The sequence below is a fragment of the Dermacentor variabilis genome, chromosome 4 (genome assembly GCF_050947875.1).
Source record: "Dermacentor variabilis isolate Ectoservices chromosome 4, ASM5094787v1, whole genome shotgun sequence".
Lineage (NCBI taxonomy): Eukaryota > Metazoa > Arthropoda > Arachnida > Ixodida > Ixodidae > Dermacentor > Dermacentor variabilis.
In genome coordinates, this window is record NC_134571.1 from 175731521 (window position 1) to 175753848 (window position 22328).

Here is a 22328-nt window from a genome sequence, read left to right on the forward strand (position 1 = left end):
ATGTGTCAAAATTACATACATTTTTTAAGGGGCTGCAGGTCATGAAGAAAAGAATAGTGAACGTAGTAGAATTATGATTTAGGCATTTAGCGAATGAGCGTTGATATTTGCTAAATAATTAAATGGCGGCTCAGTGTGCAATCATACTTGTGTTATTTTTCTATAAAAACTGTCCAATCACCCGCTCGAAGCACCTGTACAAATATTTATTCAAAAACAGGCGTTACGAGAACGGGAAAACTGTCGTCTCGGAGCTCCAGACGACGACGCGGAACGTCTAAGTTATAGTTATATATTACAGCGCCTACAGAAAAGTTGTCGAATGCAGGCATGCCCGTCACACTGAAGTAAAATGAAGGAACGTTCCGTAGAGACAGCGTTTATTTATCAAAATAGTACTTTTCATTGTTAATCTCTTGCTACGAGTGAACAGAACAAACAAGAACAAGTCGCGTACAGAAGTGTGTACCCAATCCGCGCCTCAAGGGATTCTTGGCGTTTCCTCTGTAGTGGGCTGCGCGCTTTCCGGTTGCAACAAACAAACCAACCAAACAAACAAGTGAGGAACGACCAAGCCATCAAGGTAGAAGAAGAGAAGAAGCTGGTAGCCACGTGCAATTGGAAGCATCTCATCCCGTAGGAACGTCGCTACTCAATCGTTTGCGCCGACAAACCTCTCAGCGATGGAATCGGTGGAGAGGGGCCTCGATTCGTCCAAGCACGCGAAGCACTCCACGAGGAAGCCCAAGTCGGTAACGAAACAACCGCGGAAAGGACACAAAGGGGAAGAGCTCTCGACTGGGACGAAGTCTCGGAAGAGAAAGAAGTCGGCCACGCACAAGGTCTCCGAACGTGTTCCTTCCGCAAGAAGCAGATCAGCCATCGACGAGGCGCCGCTATTAACGACCGAGATTTCCGCGACGGAGCAGCCCGCCCTCTCAAAAGAAGCGCAAAGGCGCGACGAAAGCGTTCATCCGGGCAACGAAGACGAAGTCTCGGTGCGCGTTCGACAAAGCGACCGGAATGGCGTCGGTGGTGCCCAGCGCGACACGCGAGGCAGCCGTGCTGGTTCCCGGGAAGCCCTGCGATCGCAGTCAGCTGCCGCGAATCTGGGAGACTCGGCCCCGCCAGGAGGCATGGCACTCGCGATCGGCCCCGAGGAACACCGGACTGCGCAGGTGGCGCCACCTCACGGACGCACAGGCCAGCCTCCTCCCGTCAGTGGCAACGTGGGGCTCTGCAAGAGCGCGGCTACCAACGTCGGTTCGCCTGCGGAAGCGGGCCCCGCTTTGGACAGCGCGGGCAGAGCCCTGCCGCCTCTGGTTACCGGAGGCGATCCCGTCTCTGCGCCGGAGTCCGTCGGGTTGTCGGTTCTGGGCTCGGAAGTAGCCTCAAAGTCCGGAGCCTTTCTGGCCGAGAGCAGGCTTTCCGTTGCGACGGAGGCCAGCACCTTCGGCGCATCTGCGCAGAGGTCGAGGATGTCAGTACCCGGCGCTCACCGACGGTCCCTGCAGCTGCAGAGGGTGAACGAAGCCATCGCAGAGCGTGCGGCGATGGACAGGCGGAAATCAATCCTTTTACAGGTATGTTGATTAGATAACAGCCCCTACACGTTGTGGTGAGCTGAGCGATACAATAATTGACCCGCAGCAACATTCCCCAAGCGTATAAGAGCTTTACCTTTACTAACGTGTCGGGCTGTTTAATCCAGAGTGGTGTATATATTACAGCGAGTTAAAACATAGATGTACGGTATCTATAAGTTTCACAGAATCTCTTGCCGCCGAAATGCAACGAATTTCCCGTTGCTCTCGTTTTGCTTCGCTTTAGCCGCTGCAATCTCACTAAATACCGTGAAAAAGAGAACGCGCGATATTTGACGGATAGCGCGATCTGCCATGCATCCACCATCTTACACGCGCTTGCTTGAGTTTACCCTCCTCACATTTTAAGTGTTGCTTCCAGACGCCTTTAGTTGGCAACCATTTGATTTTTCGCGGAAGTTCGTCGTTATCAACGTAATAGTAATGCTTTGTCTGGCGCTCGTTGTGCACAACAGAGTAATTTTTGACGAGTTGTATCTCCGCTATGGGAAACCAGCGCTGCTCAGGGGGCTCTCGCGGAAAACTGCCCTCAGCGCCGCAAGCGAGGAGTCGCTGCAACGTTTAGTCTCCCAAACGAACGCGGGGCCACAGAGAGCACCTTGTTCTTACGTTTTGCGAAACTAACCTTGTCGAGGATGGCCTGTTTTAGAGCGCAGCTCTTACGCTTCGGCGTTGAGCGTCGGCGTTCCTCGGCCTGCCTCCACAGAATAAAGAACCAACTTTAGAGAAGGGAAACTGTACCTTATGCAGTGGTACGATAATAAGCAGCGGAAGTGCATGGAACTTGCCTAGACACCCGACTGAAGCCACTGTTCAAACAGGAAGCGGAAATATTATTTACAGCGAAGCTGTTAAAGGGATCCCTCACTAGGTCTCGTCATTATGAGCTGACAAGCGCTGAGCATAGAGTGCGCGATAACGATCATGTCTGCGAAGTATTACGTCGCTACGCGCCGCGGAAAGATATCAAATTTCAAGCCGAACGCCGTTTTCCCTTCTCTTCACGGCCGCCGCGCTCCAAGCCGGAGGATGGCGTACACGTGCTAGTTCGCCTACGAACAAGTGTTCGCGCTGTGACGTCCCTCGTCGTGACACGTGACTTCGAGAATTATTCAAGCCAACATCTGTTATTTCTGTAACATGTTGCCACAATGGACGAATTAAAGCTTAGAGAAATAATAAAGCACAAACCGAATGTCCGCATGTTTTTGTTTTACTTCGCACCGCAGCAAGATGTAGTACTGCTTCGTCTGCTTGTTCGCACGTGGTGCAGTCGCTCGCGCAGACACCGTGTTTCAGCGCGGGATCATGCTCCGTGATCCGCTTGTGGCTGCCTTAGTATTCGTGTAGCACAGACATATACCGCTAGTCAGGAGTCCTCGTGGGTAGCACGCAAAATCGTGTGCTGCTTGAAACGAGACAATCGGAACAGCTCGCACGCGACGCCGTCAACGGAGGTGCTCCGCGCAATGAGAGAAAAAGAAAAGCGATGAAAAAAAATGAAGATGGGGTTCATGACGTATGCGTCATGCGATCCTCGACGTCCGGCATTGAAGAACGTGGGGAAACAATTTCACTTCCGGAGGCTAGACGGGGTAAGTGGAGAGAGCGTCTATGTTTGCCGTGAAGCTCGCCTCCTTAAATCGTGGGTTCGCAACACTAAAATATTTATAATGAACCGATCTGAAAAATTTTTGCGGCAGAACGCTCACCACAGGGCGCATAACAACTTCCAGCGGTAAAGCCCCTTAAACGTCGTAAAGTAGCGACACTCTCCTCCTCCGCCTTCACTCCTCCTCGTTTCACCTCTCTTTCACGCACCCTCCTCGACCGTGGCGCCGCCTACACTGCTGAGCGTAGCAACGGCGCCAATATGCGCTCCTCGCCACTCCGTACACGCTTCTCGAGCAAAAATGGCGCTGATGCCCGGCGCGAGGGCCCAAGTGATGCTATTAGGCCAATAGCGACGCTGCGCCGGCCTCAGCCAGAGCGCGCGAGAAGGAGGTGGCATCCTTCAAAGCGTGGCACTACTTTACGAAGTTTGATAGGCTGTATCCAGCGAATAACTAATATTTGCTATAAGGACTGGTCAGGGGCCCTTTAAGGGATGCTTTCCCCAGGATCGTGACCGTGCGTTAACACAAAACTATTATCAGCAGGATTGGCTCTAGCGTCGTCTTATTCCACAGCTGGCGCGTTGGCGCCAATTCGCGCGAACGCGCTCGTGCCAGTGCTCCCGCGTTCGTGGTCGTCAAAAATTGATTAAATAATTAAGAAACACAAAGACGTAACCAATTTTACAGCGAAGCTGTGAAGGGCTAGTTCCCCCCCCCCTCCATATTCGTGTCTGTGTGTAGACACAAAACTCTCCATACGTGGGCCCATCCCGAATATAGTGAAATACCGGGCCGACCAACGGCGGACGTGTAATTCGCCATTAAGGGGCCCACGTACACAGCTTCGCTGGTCATCCTTCTTCACAGAGTGGAAGGACCGTGGTTAAAAGGAGCCAAATCCAATATGGCCGTTTTTTGCCTGTAGCATACCCTGGTTCGCACCCAACTCGCCCTGCTGGCTTTGCGGCATGCCTCAGTACCTTGGTAGCCGCGTAGCTGGTGTGTTATATTTGCCAGGAGACTTCTGTCAACCAAAGGACCAGGCAGGATTCCGTAAAGGCTACTCAACAATATACCATATTCACACTATCAATCAGGTGATAGAGAAATGTGCGGAATATAACCAACCCTTATATATGGCTTTCATTGATTACGAGAAAGCGTTTGATTCAGTCGAAACCTTAGCAATCATGGTGGCATTACGGAATCAGGGTGTAGACGAGCCGTATGTAAAAATACTGAAAGATATTTATAACGGCTCCACAGACACCATAGTCCTCCATAAAGAAAGCAAGAAAATCCCAATAAAGAAAGGCGTCAGGCAGGGAGATACGATCTCTCCAATGCTATTCACAGCGTGTTTACAGGAGGTATTCAGAAACCTGGATTGGGAAGAATTGGGGATAAGAGTCACTGGAGAATACCTTAGTAACTTGCGATTCGGTGATGATATTGCCTTGCTTAGTAACTCAGGGGACCAATTGCAATGCATGCTCACTGAACTGGAGAGGCAAAGCAGAAGGGTAGGTCGAAAAATAATCTGCAGAAAACTGAAGTAATTAATGCTTAACAGTCTCGGAAGAGAACAGCAGTTTGCAATAGGCAGCGAGGCACTTGAAGTGGTAAGGGAATACATCTACTTAAGACAGGTAGTGACCGCGGATCCGGATCATGAGACTGAAATAATCATAAGAATAAGAATAGGCTGGGGGTGCGTTTGGCAGGCATTATCAGATCATGAACAGCAAGTTGCCATCATCCCTCAAAAGAAAAGTGTATAACAGCTGCGTCTTGCCAGTACTCACGTACGGGGCAGAAACGTGGAGGCTTACGAGTAGGGTTCTACTTAAATTGAGGACGACGCAACGAGCTGTGGTAAGAAGAACGATGGGTGTAACGTTAAGAGATAAGAAAAGAGCAGATTGGGTGAGGGAACAAACGCGAGTTAACAACGTCTTAGTTGAAATCAAGAAAAAGAAATGGGGGGCATGGGCGGGAGATGTAATGAGGAGAGAAGATAACCGATGGTCATTGAGAGTTACGTACTGGACTGCAAGGGAAAGGGAAGCGTAGCAAGGGGCGGCAGAAAGTTAGGTGGGCGGATGAGATTAAGAAGTTTGCAGGGACAACATGGCCACAATCAGTGCATGACCGGGGTAGTCGGAGAAGTATGGGAGAGGCCTTTGCCTTGCAGTGGGCGTAAGCAGGCTGATGATGATGATATAACAGGAGACCGAAAATGCCTTACTGACGTCCATACAAACAAGCCACATGTTAGTGAACACGGTGTGCGACTTCACTGGTTGAAGACAAGCAGTGAATCTTCTCTTACAAGAGCAGAAATAAAATTTGCATGACGAGATACGCTGAAACCACTAACGCGAGCTCGTCAACGGCTCGCCTTCAGTCGACGCACATGGCGGTCTGGTAACGAGCGACAAGCAGCAGCGCAGGCAGATTCGACAGTGTCCCACGTGTTTGCACCGACAGTAACCGTTGAAGCTTAGCAACATTAATTGCAAAGCAGTCAGGGGACGCAGGTATGTGTTGCAGCACTCACCACGGCGTTATATGAACTACCCGGCATTATAGCGTTACCTCGTTTCCATCCTGTACGTTACGATTATTCGTCATGGTGTTATTGCGGCACATACTGCGATATTGACAATGAACGTTACTAACGAACACAATAGCAATAAACCTAATTGATCACTCAGTTAAGAATTACTATTACAAAGCGAATTTGCAAAGATATAGGAAGCGACGCTTAAAACCGAATGCCAGCAGGCCTTTAGTGATCGTTATGGCGAGCCGTTATTGCGAAGTCAAAGGACGAGTGATGATGTCGGACTGTTCACGAAAACGGCGTCGTCGTCTGTGACACCTACAAATCTCATGAGACAGGCAGCACTTCAGAAATGCACTCGCGGCGCTACGGCGCATGCGTTCTGTCCTAGTGGCACTGACGCGTACCGCGGCCAACGATCTTGTAATATACTGCTTGCAACTTGACTCCATAGCTCCACGCCAGTGCGATGCCAGCAACGTTCGCAGTGTATACAGCCTCATCTAGGCGTTTAAAACGGGAAGCGGCGTGGGCTTCTTCCAGACTACGGCGTTAGCCACCTATGTGCATATAGCGGCCAATTTTCGTTGATGGAAGGCAAATGGATAGAAAAACGCCTTTGTTTCTCGGGGCGAGACTAAAATGAACATAATGTTGCCGAGGAAGTCTTACTGAAGTGTCAGATTTCATTTCCTGTCAGTGGCAGCGCATGTCCCACTTCACGTATACATATAGTCGTTTAAGGCGCGGCAACGCTATACGCCGATGTGCGATATACCGACTAGACGCCGGTGCCAACGATCGGCCGACTAGTAGCGGACCGTGGTTCTGCGAGGCTTGCTTTGGCACACTAGGCCGACAAGCACGCATCCTACTGCTGCGAGTTGTCTCAGTGTGATCGGCTTTTGTGCCGACAAGGCCGTCCAAAACAAAAAGTGGCGACGATTACGTTACTTCCTGATGCCAAATTTAGGCGGAGCTCCTCAGCTGTTTCGGCTGAAGAGGCAAATTGAGGCAAAGAATTCAAGCAAGACATGTATGTGCAGTAACAGATAACTTTTTGTTCTTCACACATATTCCTTCAAGAAACACTCCACTCCCAGTTCTTGATTGTCGTGAAGGAAGCTTTGTGGTCGGAAAAATAGATGGATACATGCTCGACTTGCTGCACCAATGCCTGGTTCGTCGTAGTGCACCTCCGGATTCTGGCGGCGACGGCGCTGGGCCTCAGCTCGGGCAGCTCGTTTAGCAACACCGGCAGACGAAGGACGTCCACCGGTTGCCTCGCTCATGGCTCAGAAAGAACTTTCTGAGAATAAACTATTTATATAGGGAGACGGATTATATTACAATAAAAACCGTCTGTGAGCCTCGGACAATGCGTCTCATGCGGAACATTTCGCACCAGCTGCCCCAAACGGCGCGTAGCATGGCGCAACTGCCTCGCTTATCGGAAGGTCGCGAGAGGCAGCGCGTAGGCCCACAGGAACGTTCCGCGGCGACGAGATGGCAGCGACTGATTGACGCCGCTGTCAGCAGCGAGTCGACTGAACCTGGCTCTGCATTCCGGCTTGGGAAGCGCGCACCGTGATCCGCTGATACAGAGCCGGCGCTTCGGCAACCGGAGAACACAGCGCGCTCTCGCGCGGTCGCCGCCCCGGAGGTGTGTGTGGGGGGGGGGGGTACACGCAGTGGCCAAAAGCGGCGGCTGTGCTTTTTCGGCTCGGGCAGCAGCACATCATCGAGACCAGCCTCCAGCGATCCGACACTCTGATTGCCGCCACGCAGGGGTATCGATGGAGGAGGAGCGAAGAGAGCAAGGCTCACGCCGTGCCCGGGCGATGGCGCCAAGAGCGCGTGCAGCTAGAGCTGTGCGCTGGCTCCGGCTACGGAGCTGGTTACGGCGAGGGACAACGGCGAGTCTCGACAGCGACGCGAAACGAAGGAACAGGCGCCAAAGAACTGCGCTCCAAAAAGAAAAAGACAGTCTGCCTATTGTCATTCGGCCAGTCGCCGTCCGATTAGCCACTGAGCTAACCGTTCAGGCGGTTCTTCACTTGTACATGTATATGTAATTAATTACACTCAAGATCAGCCGGGACATGCTTTAGAAGTTGAAATGCTCAAACTTTAGTTCCTTTAGGCTACCCACATGAACTTTAAGTCAAATTTTCATCTCTTCGACGAAGATTAGGCGTATTACCAGTACCTTCGTGGACCTTGACTAAAAAGTAAGCAGTTAGCAGGAAGGGAACTGCTTTTATAGTTCAGTTCTACTCGCCTGAGCAATTTGAAATCTCACAATGTTCTCTTCGTACTGTCCACGCACACTAAGCTGGAAGAGGCAACACAGCGCGGGGCCGTAGATGGGTACGTCATGGAAGGCGGCCGATCGCGCTCTCCGAGGCCTCCATGAATGAAATTTGACGGCTTAGATTGGCGGATATGTGTGTATCGTCATGTCGGCACATCTCCTAATTCCCGAGACGCATTCTTTACGTCTTATGTCATGGGTACAACAAGTGACGCATGATATGTACTACCTTCGGTGAAGCAACGTAAACAACCGCCTCGTGAAGTTGCCAAGCGTGTCGACACTGGCGTCCACGAGTTCGTGAGAAAACAACAGTTTGAAAATGTACGTCCACGCGCGCACAGTTTTCTCCAAGAATACCTTATGGAACACGCGAGCTGTAAATATGATGACGTTAACAAAACGCGAGAACCAGCTATCAAAATGTCGCCGTTGTTTACGGGGCCGTGACTCGTGTATTGAGTCGGGTTGTAATGAAATATTCCGTCTGTCCCACGTAACCTGACCCACGTAACTTGAGCCAAACATTAAATATACGCAAATACCACGTAGCCGGACAGAACCAAGGTAATATCGTTTGCCGTCGCTTGGCGATACTCAGATTACTTTGTTCATACCGCCTAATTAGACAATTAGCCTCGATTATTTAATCAACTTCTCAAATGTTATAATCAGATGAAAAGTGTCAATGACAAAATGGTGGAGTGACATGAAAAACCCCCGATACAGCTTTCTGTTGCTCTATACGTGCTACATAACAGTGCGTTTTTTTTTTCAGAGCGTGGAAGAAGCCCGCGATTGCATGCAAAGTGCCTCGAGCGGCCAGTCGTGCGGCAATGCTGCGCGTATTTTTTGACACTCGAAATCTCAATAGAAGAGGTAAACTTATTAATAAAATTTGGAGGGCGATTCAACCTCCAGTTGAATTCGACGGAAGACGAAAGTCAAGCTGGCTAGACTTAAACACACGTGACGTGCGCAGACACACGGACACAAAGAACTCTGTGACCGCGAGCAGCATAGAACATTCAGGGTCTCGTCAGCGTTGTCGCGTTCCTGTAATGCGACGTGCTCATGGCTGCCACGATGTGTGTGCGTCAGCTTCGCGCTTTTGGAGTGCAGTGCTTTTTGAAGGCGTTGTCGCTTAGTCTGGCTCTCCAGTTTCCACAGTGCCGCGTCTTGCCGTCGAGCTACAGACCGCGCACAGCCCACGCAGCAGTGTACGTAGTTCCTACATCTGGACCACGGAGTGGTCTAGGCGCGTATTCCCTTTGCTTCAGGGCGATAATAAGCTCCACAGCAGCAGCTTTTCGGCATGGCGTTCTGAAAACGGGGGCATGCTTGCGCGATGTGAAGGACGCGTTGCATTACTGCAAGAAAAAACCCACACCGGCGGTTACCACACCACACTGCTTTGTGTGGGAAAACGATGCTAGAATCTTGAGGGAGGGTCTGCATAGCTGTGGTACAGTTCCTTCCAGGAAGCAAAGCTGCGTAACCTGACGTCTTAGTACCCATGTCACACGAGAGAATTTCAGTTGCTTGTGTGCACCTTCTGCATGAGGATTGGAACACGAATACGCCTTGAAACATTTCGCCACCTGGGGTTCAAATCCTGGGGCAGATCAAGATTGTAGATGTAATGTGAGTAACGTTCTTCAGAAACCGCAATAAAGCTTATGAAAGCAGTGTTTTTATGTTTAATTATCCACCACGGCGAAAGATCGCATGATGATTTCATACAATTCACATTGCAATAAAACGTGCCACGCGTATTGCTTGCACGCGGGAAATACTTATCGGTGTTCAATTTCGCCTGCATGCGCATGCGCCCCTGGTCTAATCGTTAGAATATTGGGCTGATGTGCTAGGGGTGCTCTGTATGAATGCTGCCGTTAGAAAATTTCATTTATTAAGTATAGCGTATGAGTACACATATATATAACTAAATTTGTAACATCACCGCGAAGCAGTGGTCCCCAAGGTAAACTAGCGCTTAACGCGGAGCACTCCTGAAAAGCGGCCCTCAGCGCCGTGACATTTAGTATCCCATGCAAACGCGTGGCCGCAGGGAGCAAGCTTCTTTTTTTTACCTTTTACTAAAATGTAACCTTAGCGAGTTTTGTGTGTCGCTTTTCGATTTGTCAGTGTGAATGTTGAAAACGGTGACGAGGCAACGATATCACAGAGGACGCATTTTCTTGTGGAAAGAACCTCTAGAAGTGTCTTGTGCAGAAACCATCAAGGCATCCACCAGCGGCCTGCAAGCGTATTCCAGTGCCTGCACGTGGTTCCAAAAGCATCTACTCACTGCAAGAGTTTTCATGCAAATTTCTCGTGAAGGGCGAGTATTGCACACGGTAAATTGTTTGATACGGTCAGAAAACGATAGCCGACAACGACCGTTGAGAGTTCCAGCGAAATATATTCGCGAGTGAAAAAGATAAACGCCGTCGTAATTCAAGTAAGGGATCACTTGGGCGATTTCTGCTTCTGCTTATTCTAGGCGCAAATAGAGGAACTGAAGAGATTTGCAAAGTTAATTTCGAAGTAAATACATTTAATCGTTATAATAGTGCAAATGTAGATGATTGGCAGCTTTATAGAGGCGACAAAGAACAATTTAAGCTAAGTAAATAAAGACAGGATACCCATAGAGATACATAGGGCTCCTTATACATTGCACGAGAGAGCTCATGGAAGGGGTGGGCCAACAGAATTAAGGAGGTAGGTCAATTTGAAATTTGGGGGTGGGCCAACTTGAGTTTCTGCTCTTCGAATCTGTTGCTAACGGCGGCTCAGAACGAACCGCTCACGCTCATTATAGCCGAAATCTTACCGTTTTTACCGTTTTACCCTCTCTTCGCAACATTTTCACACAAATAAGAAGAAACAAATGCTCATGTTTGGGACGCCTCCAGCATCGATGCGAGCACGGCCAAGCCAATTCGCCGTTCGCCGTCGGTATCCGCTTGCGCTGCAGCCAGAAGAGTTTGGTTTGAAGTGCCGTGCCACACCAATCGAAGTCGCCCAACTGCTAAACATTGGTCGTTTATAGATATAACTGTGGCCAAGAATCGATCTAAGGTTGTCACGGAACCAATCAGTGTATATCACAATAATTACAAAGCTAGCGTCGCTGTATCATTGCCAAATTACGAAAGTAAACACATGTACTGTTGTCTAAACCTGCGTGATGTGCTACAGCGTGGAGGAAGGAAAAAGCTAGGAGGGAGCATACCGTAATGCGATTGAAGCCAAACTTGATGGCCCAACATGTGAGCGCACGTCAACGTGCGCGGATGATTTTATGTTCCCGCTCTGCAGGCAGAACCACGGCAGGCCAGCTGAACAAGCGCGCGACGAATAAATTATTACTGGCATAGCTACTGGGCACCAAACGTCTCAGCAAATCTCGATTCTTGTTCTGTGATCTCGACAGAAAAGGTCACGTGTTGGGCACCCACTGTGGCCACTGTGGCACGGAGCGTTCGCTTGCCAAGGCTGGCGGCATGACGTAATGCTTCCTCCTATATTTCTTTCCTTCCTCCATGCGCATTCGCTGGCCATCCGCCTTCACAGAGTCGAATGGTTCCTCAATTTTTTTTTTGTTGTTGTTGTAGCCAAACGCACTCCGCGTCTCTGGAGACCATTGCACGCTATAAGCGCTCGCGGGGCATGTGCCGTCAGCAGAGCAGCAGACGACGGTGTCGGCCCGGTGTATTTACTGTCGCAATAAAATGAACTTTAGAAATGTGCACTGCATAAAATGCCCGTTGTGAAATGAACTCTAGAAATGTGCACTGCATAAACGGCCTCTTGTAACACATTTAAAACGCTGAACTTAGCAGCTGCACCCTGCAATATGAAATGCAGGCCAACTTGAGAACGTAATTTCGCAGAAATCTTGTTCCCAGCTCAAAATTGAGCGGTTTTGACCTTTACTTCCTACGTAGATAATCTTCCCCGTGAGAGGAGCCTCGTCCAATGATTTCATTGCAACATTTATGAATTCTGTTTTTATTGTTCTTTGTTTCATTCGACAGGAACGCGTGACTTGGTGGTCAACGCTGACAAAGTCCTGCGTCGCCGTAGCTGCGTTTGCCTGGGTTGGCGGGGCGCTGCTCCTGCTGCTCGCCGTTTACGCTGGCCGAAAGAGTCACGCCCACAAGTCGTGCACGACGCCCGGTTGCATCGAGTTCGCCAGGAGTCTGCGCCAGTCGATCAACATCTCCGTGCAGCCGTGCGAGAACTTCGGCCGCTTCGTCTGTGACGGCTGGAGAACCAGGTACCGACTGACGGTTCACGAGCAGGCGTTCGTGAAGGTGCTCGAGAGCGTCGGCCTTTCGCTGCTCACCGTGCCTGTGTCGGGCAATCAAGGCCAGCACAGCGCGAAGCAGAAGGCGGCACTCCTGTACCGCAGCTGCGACTCCGTGAGGCGCGGAGACCGGGACGAGCTGGAAAACGTACGCGAGGCGCTGCGCAGTGAAGGCATCGTCTGGCCTCACCGGTCATCGGACCCTGACTTTCTGCACGTGGCACTTCGGTCGTCCCTCGTACTTCGATGGGGTGTCCCGTTCGACGTCACCCTGAGATCCGAGGGCAAACACCTGGTGGTCCAGCTGGAGGCATTCGAAATGTTCGCCTTGCTCCGAGACAAATTCGTGGCAACGTCTCCCGGGTCGCCAGAGAGAAAGGCTTATTTCGATACGCTCCAGTCTAATTTCAAGATGAACGACAGCCACCTGCTGCACTTGGACGAGGTCAACGACTTGGACAAAGCCGCCTTCGCCATGCTTCCGAAGAGCGTCCAGGCCTCCCATTACGCGGTGAGGCTAGACGAGAAACACGTCTTTGCTGGCGTCGACAACGTGACGCAGGAATATTGGCGCCAAGAGCTCAGCCCTTTCGTGTCCTTAAACAAGACCGAACGCATCGTCTTCGCGACCCACACGGAGAATTTTATCCGTAAGGTCTGGGAGCTCTGGGCTGTCAAAGGCGGAGAGGACATGCACATCTTTGTGTCCTGGTGCGTGGTGCAGATAGCCGCTCTCTTCGCAAACGAGCAGCTCCAAGTCAACTTCTACGGGAGCACAGAAGCGGCTCATTTCGAGCAAGGCGCCTCGTGCCTAGCCAAGGCCTTCCTCATCGCCGGAACAGATGTCTTCTCCGGCTACAACAACTTTGTTTTCGCCGGCAGGGCACGGCTCAGGGCTCACAAACTGGTCCGCGCTTTGCGCAGAGCATTCCTGCACCGCCTGCAGCAGTGGAAGTACTACGACGCTGACGTCACGGTGACGCTAGAGCGAGACACGACAGAGGTGCCGGTGCACGTCGTCCACACGGGCTCCGTGGTGGAAGTCAATGACCTGGTTCCTGCCATGCATGACTCGCTAGTTCACAACTGGCAGAACACACCGGTAACTTCCCCGGCGAATGTTTCCTTGCGATCAAGCATCTACTCGGTCATCGAGGCTGCGCAGCTGCTGGTGTTCCAGGACAAGGACTTCCTCATGATGCCGTACGCCTTCGCGTTCCCGTACTTTGACAGAAGCTCCACGGCAGGTTTCAACTACGCTGGCGCGGGCGGGATCGCGGCGTTCGCGCTGGCCAAGCTCTTCTTGGCGGCGTACGGTGCGTCGAAAAGAGCGAACGCGTCCCTGGAGACCAGTCTACGCTGCCTGAAGAACGCGTCTGCCAACGCCGTGGCCAGAGACAACAGCCAACTGGTAATGGCACGCGCGCTCGCTGCCAGCGTTGCCTTCCAGGCCTACGAGTCCGAGTCAGCTTCCTGGGACATTACCGTGCAGAACCTGGAGGAGTACTCTGGCGCGCAGCTGTTTTTCATGGCGTCCTGCTATGTATTGTGTCCAGGGAGCGCCAGAGGACACGAAGATGGCGCGCAGTGCAACGCCCACCTGCAGAACCTGGAGGAGTTTGCGCGAGCGTTTGCTTGCGCTCTGGGCACGAAGATGAACCCGCAGTCGAAGTGCAGCATCATGTGAAGATACCCTGCGAGATATCCCTGGCTTCGGCTTGGGCAGCTACGGGTACCATTGAGAAGGCCTCGCTCCCTTGCTTCTAAACTTGTGCTTGGAATCTACAATACATGCAGCATGGCCAGCTTCTAATGCTCTGCCTTCCCGAGTTTAGAATACTCTTTATTACTGCCTGTGATTCTGTTGAACTTGCGATATTTATAATTGACTATTGCATTCTTATTTATTTTTTTCCCTCTATATAATTGCTAATCGTTGCTCTAAGGTATTCTTTTTCTGTCCAATACTAAGATTGACTTGCTTGCTCTCTGGTATTACCATGTTGTGTTTATCTCGACATCTTTTGGACTGCCCAGCGCTGACGCTTTGGAAGAAGACAGTCAGAACTACTTGCAGATGGTGGAATGTTTCGCGTCATATTTTTCTCTTCGCATCGATTGCGTCATCATTCTATCGCAGTGACAAAGGCTCTCGTCACGGAGAAACTGCTTTGATACTTGACCCTCTGAATCATGAAATACTTGCAACGCGCAACGGTGTTGGTAGTGCTCACTTTCAGTGGTCTGGTCATCTAGCAATTGCAAATTTGTAGTGTGCATTGAAATCTGTGACCCAGCTTTTCTGTCGTTGCATGGCCAGGTAGACAGCACGAAAACGTTGACGCTGAACGATATCCACTGACGACTCTATTGCACCTAAGTGCCGGTCAAGGCTGGGAATAATCAAGACCAGCGCTCTCGAATAACCACAAACACAAGTTCATCGCAGTTTCAGAACTATTACGTAGCCTTGGAATCGCAAAACCGCTGCACACACGCTCTCTTGCGAGATAGACTTCGTGTTTGCTGATGCATGCCTGGCCTCGTACCTCTGAGAATTTCGCGAAGTGTTCACGTCAGCTCGCCACACACTTGTACGACGGCCACGACAACATGCAATTTTGCGAGGTGATAGCGTGTACAGTATAAACAGTATATCATCGTCGCTGTGTTCTTTTATGTCTTATTCCTTTCGTGCGTGTCATCACTTTCCCTACCCGCGAGTTGCAGTGTTAGCGGCCTAGGCTCGTACTCCATATTGTCCAAAGGCCTAAGGTGTAATTTTCTTGAGACGTGCCGACACCTGTGGTCGTAATGGATTCGTTTAAGACTGTACAGATCCTTAACTATACATAACCATACGGAAAAGCAATGAAGCTATTGTTGCACAGAAGAAATCTGTTTCAGTGAACTTTGTTTTTGTTCTTATCGAATGGACACTGTTCCGTTAAATGCAGGGGCTTGCCTTTAGGCATAGTAAATGCGTGGTAGTATGCACAAATTTCTTCCATGCTGGTATTCTAATAAGAAATGGCAGTAAGGACCGTGTACCTAGCGTTCCATGTCGGGAGGGCGTCCTTGGCCAAGGCCTGTTGCAGGAAGCCGGAAGATGGGTTCTGTGAACTCCGGGACAATTGCTCAGCAGCAACGTTATATTGGCGTTACATCCGCATTTCCAATACTGGCGTCGCAGATTAGATAGGAAGAACCGCACGGATCGCGGAACTGTTGCGGCCAGAAGGCGGTTACAGTGTGCGCATGTGTAACCTGCCGGACACGCAACCTCCGCAACGATACCTCCGAAAAATATTCCGTTGTGCTTGTCGAAATACTCAGGGCGCCGACGTGAACCGCGGATAATATGAGCAAAAATATGAACGCCATGTGGACGGGGATTCATGTTTGCCGCGAAGAAATTGTACGTAGCCTTTGCTGGTATAGAAAGCTAGTGTGCGTAATATTTTATATTAATATGTTTGTTTGCCATTTACCGTGCTTATAAAACAAGTTTGCAAATTAGGATTGCTCAAAATACGAAGCGTTAGCACGCATAGCTAACGCAGCATCACGCACGGTGCAGATTATTGTATATTAGGCGTTTTATACAGCGGCATTTGCATGCATGCATATTACGTACCGGGTGTTTGCACGAAGACCTTTATTGTAATATTCAGAAACTTCGGTTTAGTAATAAAAGTGATGGTATCTTCGGAGACATGCCCTCAGCGGCGCCGACCACGGGGTGTCGAGTGATGCGTTGTAATCAGTCGCTATTCAATAAAAGTGCATTACTTAACTTTTAGACATTTAGTTTCAGTGGGCTCATCGTAATCGGGAAACTGAAGCAAACTCTCCGTACAAACCAGATCAACTTTTGGATCTGGAGAAATGCAGTTGCCCGCGGCACTGTAGGACGACGTGACTTTCGGCCACCAGAGGGTGCCATGCTGAAATTTTGTGTTGCAATGAGTGCAAAGCCGCACCCCTCGAAGGAAGGAAGGAAGGAAGGAAGGAAGGAAATCAACTTTATATAAGGTGCCGCAGGCCACGAGGGCTTTGGGGCTCTCGTGGAGTGGGGGTCCTCCACGACGGAACCGGGAGGTTGAGTTTCCTGGCGGTGTCGTGGGCCTGCTGGACGGCCCAGAGTTGGGAAGCGAATTCTTGGCCCCGGATTGCTTCTTGGAACTTGCGCTTGTCCGGTTGGGAGTTTATGTGAGCTTGCGAGCACTGACACACCCGAACATTGACCGCTCTCACCACCCCTCGAGGCGACGTTCTGCTTACGTCACCAAGCAGCGGGCAACCAGTGCGGCCGCTGTATATATGTAAAACCAATAGCCAATGAAGGCAAGTAAAAATATGGGAGTAATTAGCTGGGGTTGAAATTAAAACAGAAAAAATAAGAAGGAAAACGGAACTGGCTGAAAAGATAATTTGCCGCCGGTATAGGAGCCAAACCCACAACCGCCGGAATACGCGTGCGCTGCACTACACCAATTGCGCTACGGCGACGGCCACGAATCTTGCCACTGTATTGAATATTCGTGTGCACCACATCTAGCCCCGGGAGTGTTAGCCAACCCCACTCAGGGACTCTCAGAACCGGTGAACTGAAGTTGATGTCTCAAATTCGTGATTACGAATAGAAAAGAAAAAGAAGTGATGTGACTCAGCAGCAGACCAAATAGAAGAAAGACAAGTTCTCATGTGACCCATTATAGCGTACCACGTGGTTTGTTGTTTCATGTATTTTCATGCCATGAGATATGAGGTGGAGAAAAAAGACTCCCGAAAAAGGCCTTGTCTTTCTTCGATGTCAAGCACTGTTGAGTGGCCTTAATTGCGCCATCTTATCCTGCTTTAGTACCATCTTATTCTTGCATAGAGACTTTTGCTTTGCTTTAATTCATTTTATTTCAGACTTCATCTACATTCGGATTGGCACATATATATCGCTGGCTAACGCGACTATTCCGGTTCTGGTTTTCGCTGCACGCAATCTTAACGAGCGCATTTGGTTTCCTTTCTTCTTTTTGTTTTTGCGTTTTCGTGCTAATTACGCATTATTGCTGATCCGTTAATGTCTTTACGCTAAATCGAAGCGTATTTTTTGTTTCAAATTCATTTTGCACCTTTTTGGTTGGCTTACGTGCACAAGAAGGCCTCAAATAGTCCATTTTGGCAAGACGAAAGCGGCCACATAGTCAAATCGCACACACCTAGAATAAATCTGAAATCGCCGAAGAAGACATTGTGTTCAAAAGTACCGTCCTTGCTTTAATTTCCGATTTTGGTTTTGAGAGGGCGCCAAGCGTACTCACTTGAAGCGCATGCCTTGGGATAGCTCCCGCAGAATGTCTCCCAGTAGGCCGCTGATGTGCACAGAACCTTTGCTCGTTGTCGAGAACACCATGTGTGGATCGTACTGTGCGAAGGAAGAAGGGAGACATCCGTTGTCACCATATACCATAGAACAGACTTCTGTGCTTAGGTTTAGGTTCACTGCTCCCGTACGTAACGAAAAGATGGCCTTTATACGCATTCAAAGGGCTATTTAAGAAGCACGTGGATTTTTATTGCAGCAACGTTTTGTCGCTGGACATTGTACGAAGGCATGGAGCAACAATTAATTGAGGAGGCGAAACAGCACTTGCTCGGGCCTCTCAAAAAGGTCACGGCAGCGGGCACTGCTCTGACCCTCCCTCTGTCGTTAATCAGCTCGCCGAGCAGGTAAAACAATGGCCTCCGAGATTCTCGCGCCCGGGTCGGTTTTCCACCAGCCGTGCCAATCACACGGAGAGCGTAATTTCATTGGTGGACGTAGCCGGATCTTCCTCCGCGCTGCTTGCAACTGAGGCACAACCGAGCTTCTATGAGATCTTGTGGCGGATGGGCGTGTTTTTCCAGGGCTCCTTGGCAGCGATGAAATTTTGAGTTTTTGATGAGTTTTCTTTGATGAGTTTTTTTTTGTGCATGCTTTGAGCTTGCTTCTGTTTTTGATTTGCTGATTTTTTTTGCCTTTAAGTAATAATTGGGTAGTTTCAGTTTTCTTTTCATTTCTGCTATGGTCTCCGGTAGTGTGTTTCGTGCGTATTTGGTGTTGCAGGATAGTCGGAGCGTCCTTTCGTGCCACGTGCTTCAACACGGGCAACCGGATGGAACGTTAAGTCCCATCCGGTTGCCCGTGTTGCATTTATAGCCTTTAAATAGGAGCTTGTAAGTGGCAAGACTAATAGCTATTAGTGGTTTTACAGCGTGTGCTTTGGTATCGGGAATATTGCTTCGGTAGGAAAGTTAGAGCGTGGCCGCGTGGTTGAACGCGTGCGAAAACGTGTCACACCTTAAATCGGTGCGGTATTGATTGCTTTTAAAACCTTGGTGAGAATTACGTTGCGGCATTTTAAGGATTTAGATACTGTGCGTATCGGTTTTTGCTGGAAGGCACATGCTCTGCATCATTATAGTGTTGCATTATTTTCATCAGAAAAAGCCCTGCAATACATGGCAAGAAAGCCGGGAAAGCGTACAGTTTACGGGGGGTCCCTCAAGGCAGACATGGGGACTGATGAGTATGGAGAGGGAACCGGGTCAATTGGCACACATTGTGATGTCGATGCTAGGCTGAACAAAGCGGAGAATTTCCAGAATGACATTGTCAAACAGGTCGAAGAGCTCAAAAATTAGCTAAATATAGAGCGTGATGCACGGAAGGTAGTGAAAAAAAGACTTCAAGCAGCCGAGGAAAAGCTTAACAGGGCCGCCAGTGTAAAAAAGAATGGTCGGGACAATGGAACGCAATCCCCCGACGTGACAGGAGAGCGAGTGCCGTCAAAACACGCCGAATGCGTGCAGGGCGCTCAGGAGGTCAGAGTAGATAGTAATGAAGGAGGTCCCCTAGGGGCACATCAGAAGAGCATCGCCGTCGATAACAGAAAAAGGAGGAAAGCAAGAACAGGAGCTCGCCATGCAATAGGCTACATAAACATGCAGGGCGGCAGAAGAAAGGAAAAGTGGGCAGAGATTGAGGAGCAGTTACATAGAGAACAAATAGGGGTGTATGCGGTTACAGAAACGCACCTTAGAGACTCAGAAGAGCCGCCAGTTATTGAGAATTATGTATGGGAAAGGTGCAACAGAACTAAGTCGGAAAGAAAGGGAGGGGGAGTCGGAATGCTCATCCATCAGGGAGCCAAATGGAAAAGAGTAAATTCACAATGTCAAGAGCATCTTTGGTTATCAGGTACAATGAGTGGGAAAGAAACTTGGCTGAGAGTTACGTATTTGTGGACCGGAAAAAATTGCACAGAGAAGAATAAAGCGTTTGTGGAATGCATAAGCGCTGATATAAAGGGTTTCGGGAATGGGGCTGAGATTGTCCTATTAGGTGACATGAATGCCCTCATACAGGATTTAGATGGCTATACCGACAATAACGGGAAGTCAATGTTAGACCCTTGTGAGCAACATAACCTCGTTATCGTGAACACATGGCCTAAGTGTGAAGGGGAGATCACGTGGGAAGTGGGAACCCGGCAATCGACCATTGATTACTGTCTGATGACAGAAGTAATTCATGATAAGTTGATATAAATGGTCATTGACGAGGAATGGTATAGCAGCATGGGGAGTGACCATAAATGCATCATTTTGAATATGGGATATGTAGTTGGGAAAGACAGCAAGAAATGCAAAATGGCCAGTCCAAATTTGAACGCTGAACAAATAAAAAATATAGTCACAAGAGTAGAGGAAGAACTTAGCAAATGGCCAAGTAAAGAGTGGGAATATAGTGAGCTTCTAAGTGTAATATCGACAGAGATACGGAAGAAGAAACATGTTCGTTGGAAAGGAAATAAGAAATAGAAAAGCTGGTAGAACACGGAGATACGAGAAGCGATCGCCCAACGACAGAAAGCACCCCGAGAGCACAGCAAGGCAAACAAGGCGAAGTTGCCGCAGGATGAATTGGCCAGTAAATGGGAAATATACCGGAAGGAAAAGTCTGTGGTTCAAATACTTGTGCAAGCAAAGATAAAAGGTGAAAGCGAACGTTGGTTGTTAGATATACATGAGAAAAAAAGGCCGCACCTAGAATATTTTGGAACGACATAAAATATTAGGCAGAAAGTCAACAACTGTACAACGACATACCCTGGACGAAGATATTCTATTTGCAATTAACTGTAGGCAACTTTAGGTAACAAGAGAAACGCAACTTAAAGAACACGTGATAGCGATCGCTGTAGGTTGCAGGAGACACTGAATGTAAACAACTCGGGTCGGTCAAGTGTATCAATTTCAGAAGTGTATTTTCTTCCTGCGAACAGATGCCACACTTGAACTTTAAGTGAGGAGATTTCCATAACTCAGGTTTTTAGAACACGAAAAGGGACGAGAGACAGAGGCAAGACGCGGACACAGCGCTAACTTCCAACAAATGTTGGAAGTTCCAATAATTGTTGGAAGTTATAACGCTGTGTCCGCGTCTTCCCTCTGTCTCTCCTCCCTTTTCGTGCGCTAAAAACCACAGTTATGGAATACCAACACGCCCTAACCTACGCTCTTTCAAGTTAGATTTCCATATTTGTTGCGTTGTCCTCAAAGCTGTAATCTGGATTAGTCCGCTATGCGTAAAGAAATATTGGCGTATGGGTTGCGGGAAAACAAAGAGGAAAACAGAGAAAACAATGAACTTTTGGCGAAGGATGATTCCAGAAATGGTAAGCTTGATGGCGTTGATGATGAAGTGGTGGAGTATGGCCTCAGGAACTGGTGCACTTTGTCCATTGTGCACTAGCCATTGTCGTGGATTGATCGGCTAATAATCGGGTGACGTGAGGAATTGCGATGTAAGGGTTCTTGGATTTAGAATAAGTTTGGAAATCCAATAAAAGAAAAGAAATGTGAGAACAATGTTGCCATGAGCAGGAAGGCAAGAAAGAAATGGTATATAACAACCAACAAGAAGGAGAGTGTTTTTTCGAACATTGCAAGTGGAAGAGAAATACAAACACAAAGAACAACAAAGAACAGAGACATAAATATAATTAAATAACATTGCAGTAAGTATTTGAGATTACCCAAATTATGATTTTTACTGATGCTCTGCTTTTTCAATTAGAAGCTCATTACCTATGAGTATGTATGTGTTTATATAAACAAGCAGCGTTTGTTGAACAACAATTTTAGATGTAATAAAACTAAACCAATGACTAAAGAAACGGCGCAATATAATGAGCAGGCTGACTTAATACCACTGTTCTGAATCAGCTGAAAGGGGATTCAGATAGTCTTAGGAACGTCTGCACTGTTACGAACCAAATCCTAAAGAAAATTGAGATTCTTAATATTTACCCCGTTAGCTGCAAGCTTCGGAAAGTTGGTTGTTTCGTTCACAGCGAAATGGTACAACCGTAAGGGGAATATTGGAAGAATAGGGCTATCACCAGACAGAAAAGCATCACAGGCTCGGTTTTACTTATTTTTTTTTTACCTGCTGCCTGTACCGCATAGGGCGATCGCTATTGATTAACCTCGAGGGGTATACGAGATGAGAAAAATCGCCGTTGGAGCCCTTTCAGGCACATAATTTCTTCGTTCTCATACTCAAGAGTCCAGGTTGCTTAATTCCTCCAATGAACTCAGGTTCAGTCTGTATCGACCACTCTGCGTCAATCCTGCATTGAGAATGAGTCCATGGACCATTCCTTTTTAATAACTAATCGGCTTTCAGTGCAAGGTAAGTGTAAATGCGGCGTGATAATTCCATTCCCTCTTAATAGTGTGAAGGAACAATCGGGAACAATAATTGTTCCTTAAAACTTAAACTGCGGCTTTTTGTATATATGCTACGGGGGGAGGGGTAGTAAAATCTGCGTCTTAAAATTTCATTTTTGTATTAGGCCTTACA

The 22328-nt window shown here is 48.8% G+C and overlaps 1 protein-coding gene across 1 annotated transcript; it reads left to right on the plus strand.

Moving 5' to 3' along the window:
- Window positions 1–645: 645 nt before the first annotated feature.
- LOC142579952 (uncharacterized) lies at window positions 646–16220 on the plus strand. Its single transcript, XM_075690636.1, has 2 exons — window positions 646–1583; window positions 12147–16220. The coding sequence occupies exons 1-2, from the start codon at window positions 684–686 to the stop codon at window positions 14103–14105; spliced, it is 2859 nt and encodes a 952-aa protein (XP_075546751.1). The 5' UTR covers window positions 646–683; the 3' UTR covers window positions 14106–16220.
- The last annotated feature ends 6108 nt before the right edge of the window (window positions 16221–22328 follow it).

Coding starts and splice junctions, on each gene's coding strand:
- LOC142579952 (XM_075690636.1), top strand. CDS start 684: ATGGAATCGGTGGAGAGGGGCCTCGATTCGTCCAAGCACGCGAAGCAC. Junction 1,584..12,146: donor GGAAATCAATCCTTTTACAG/GTATGTTGATTA, acceptor TTCATTCGACAG/GAACGCGTGACTTGGTGGTC.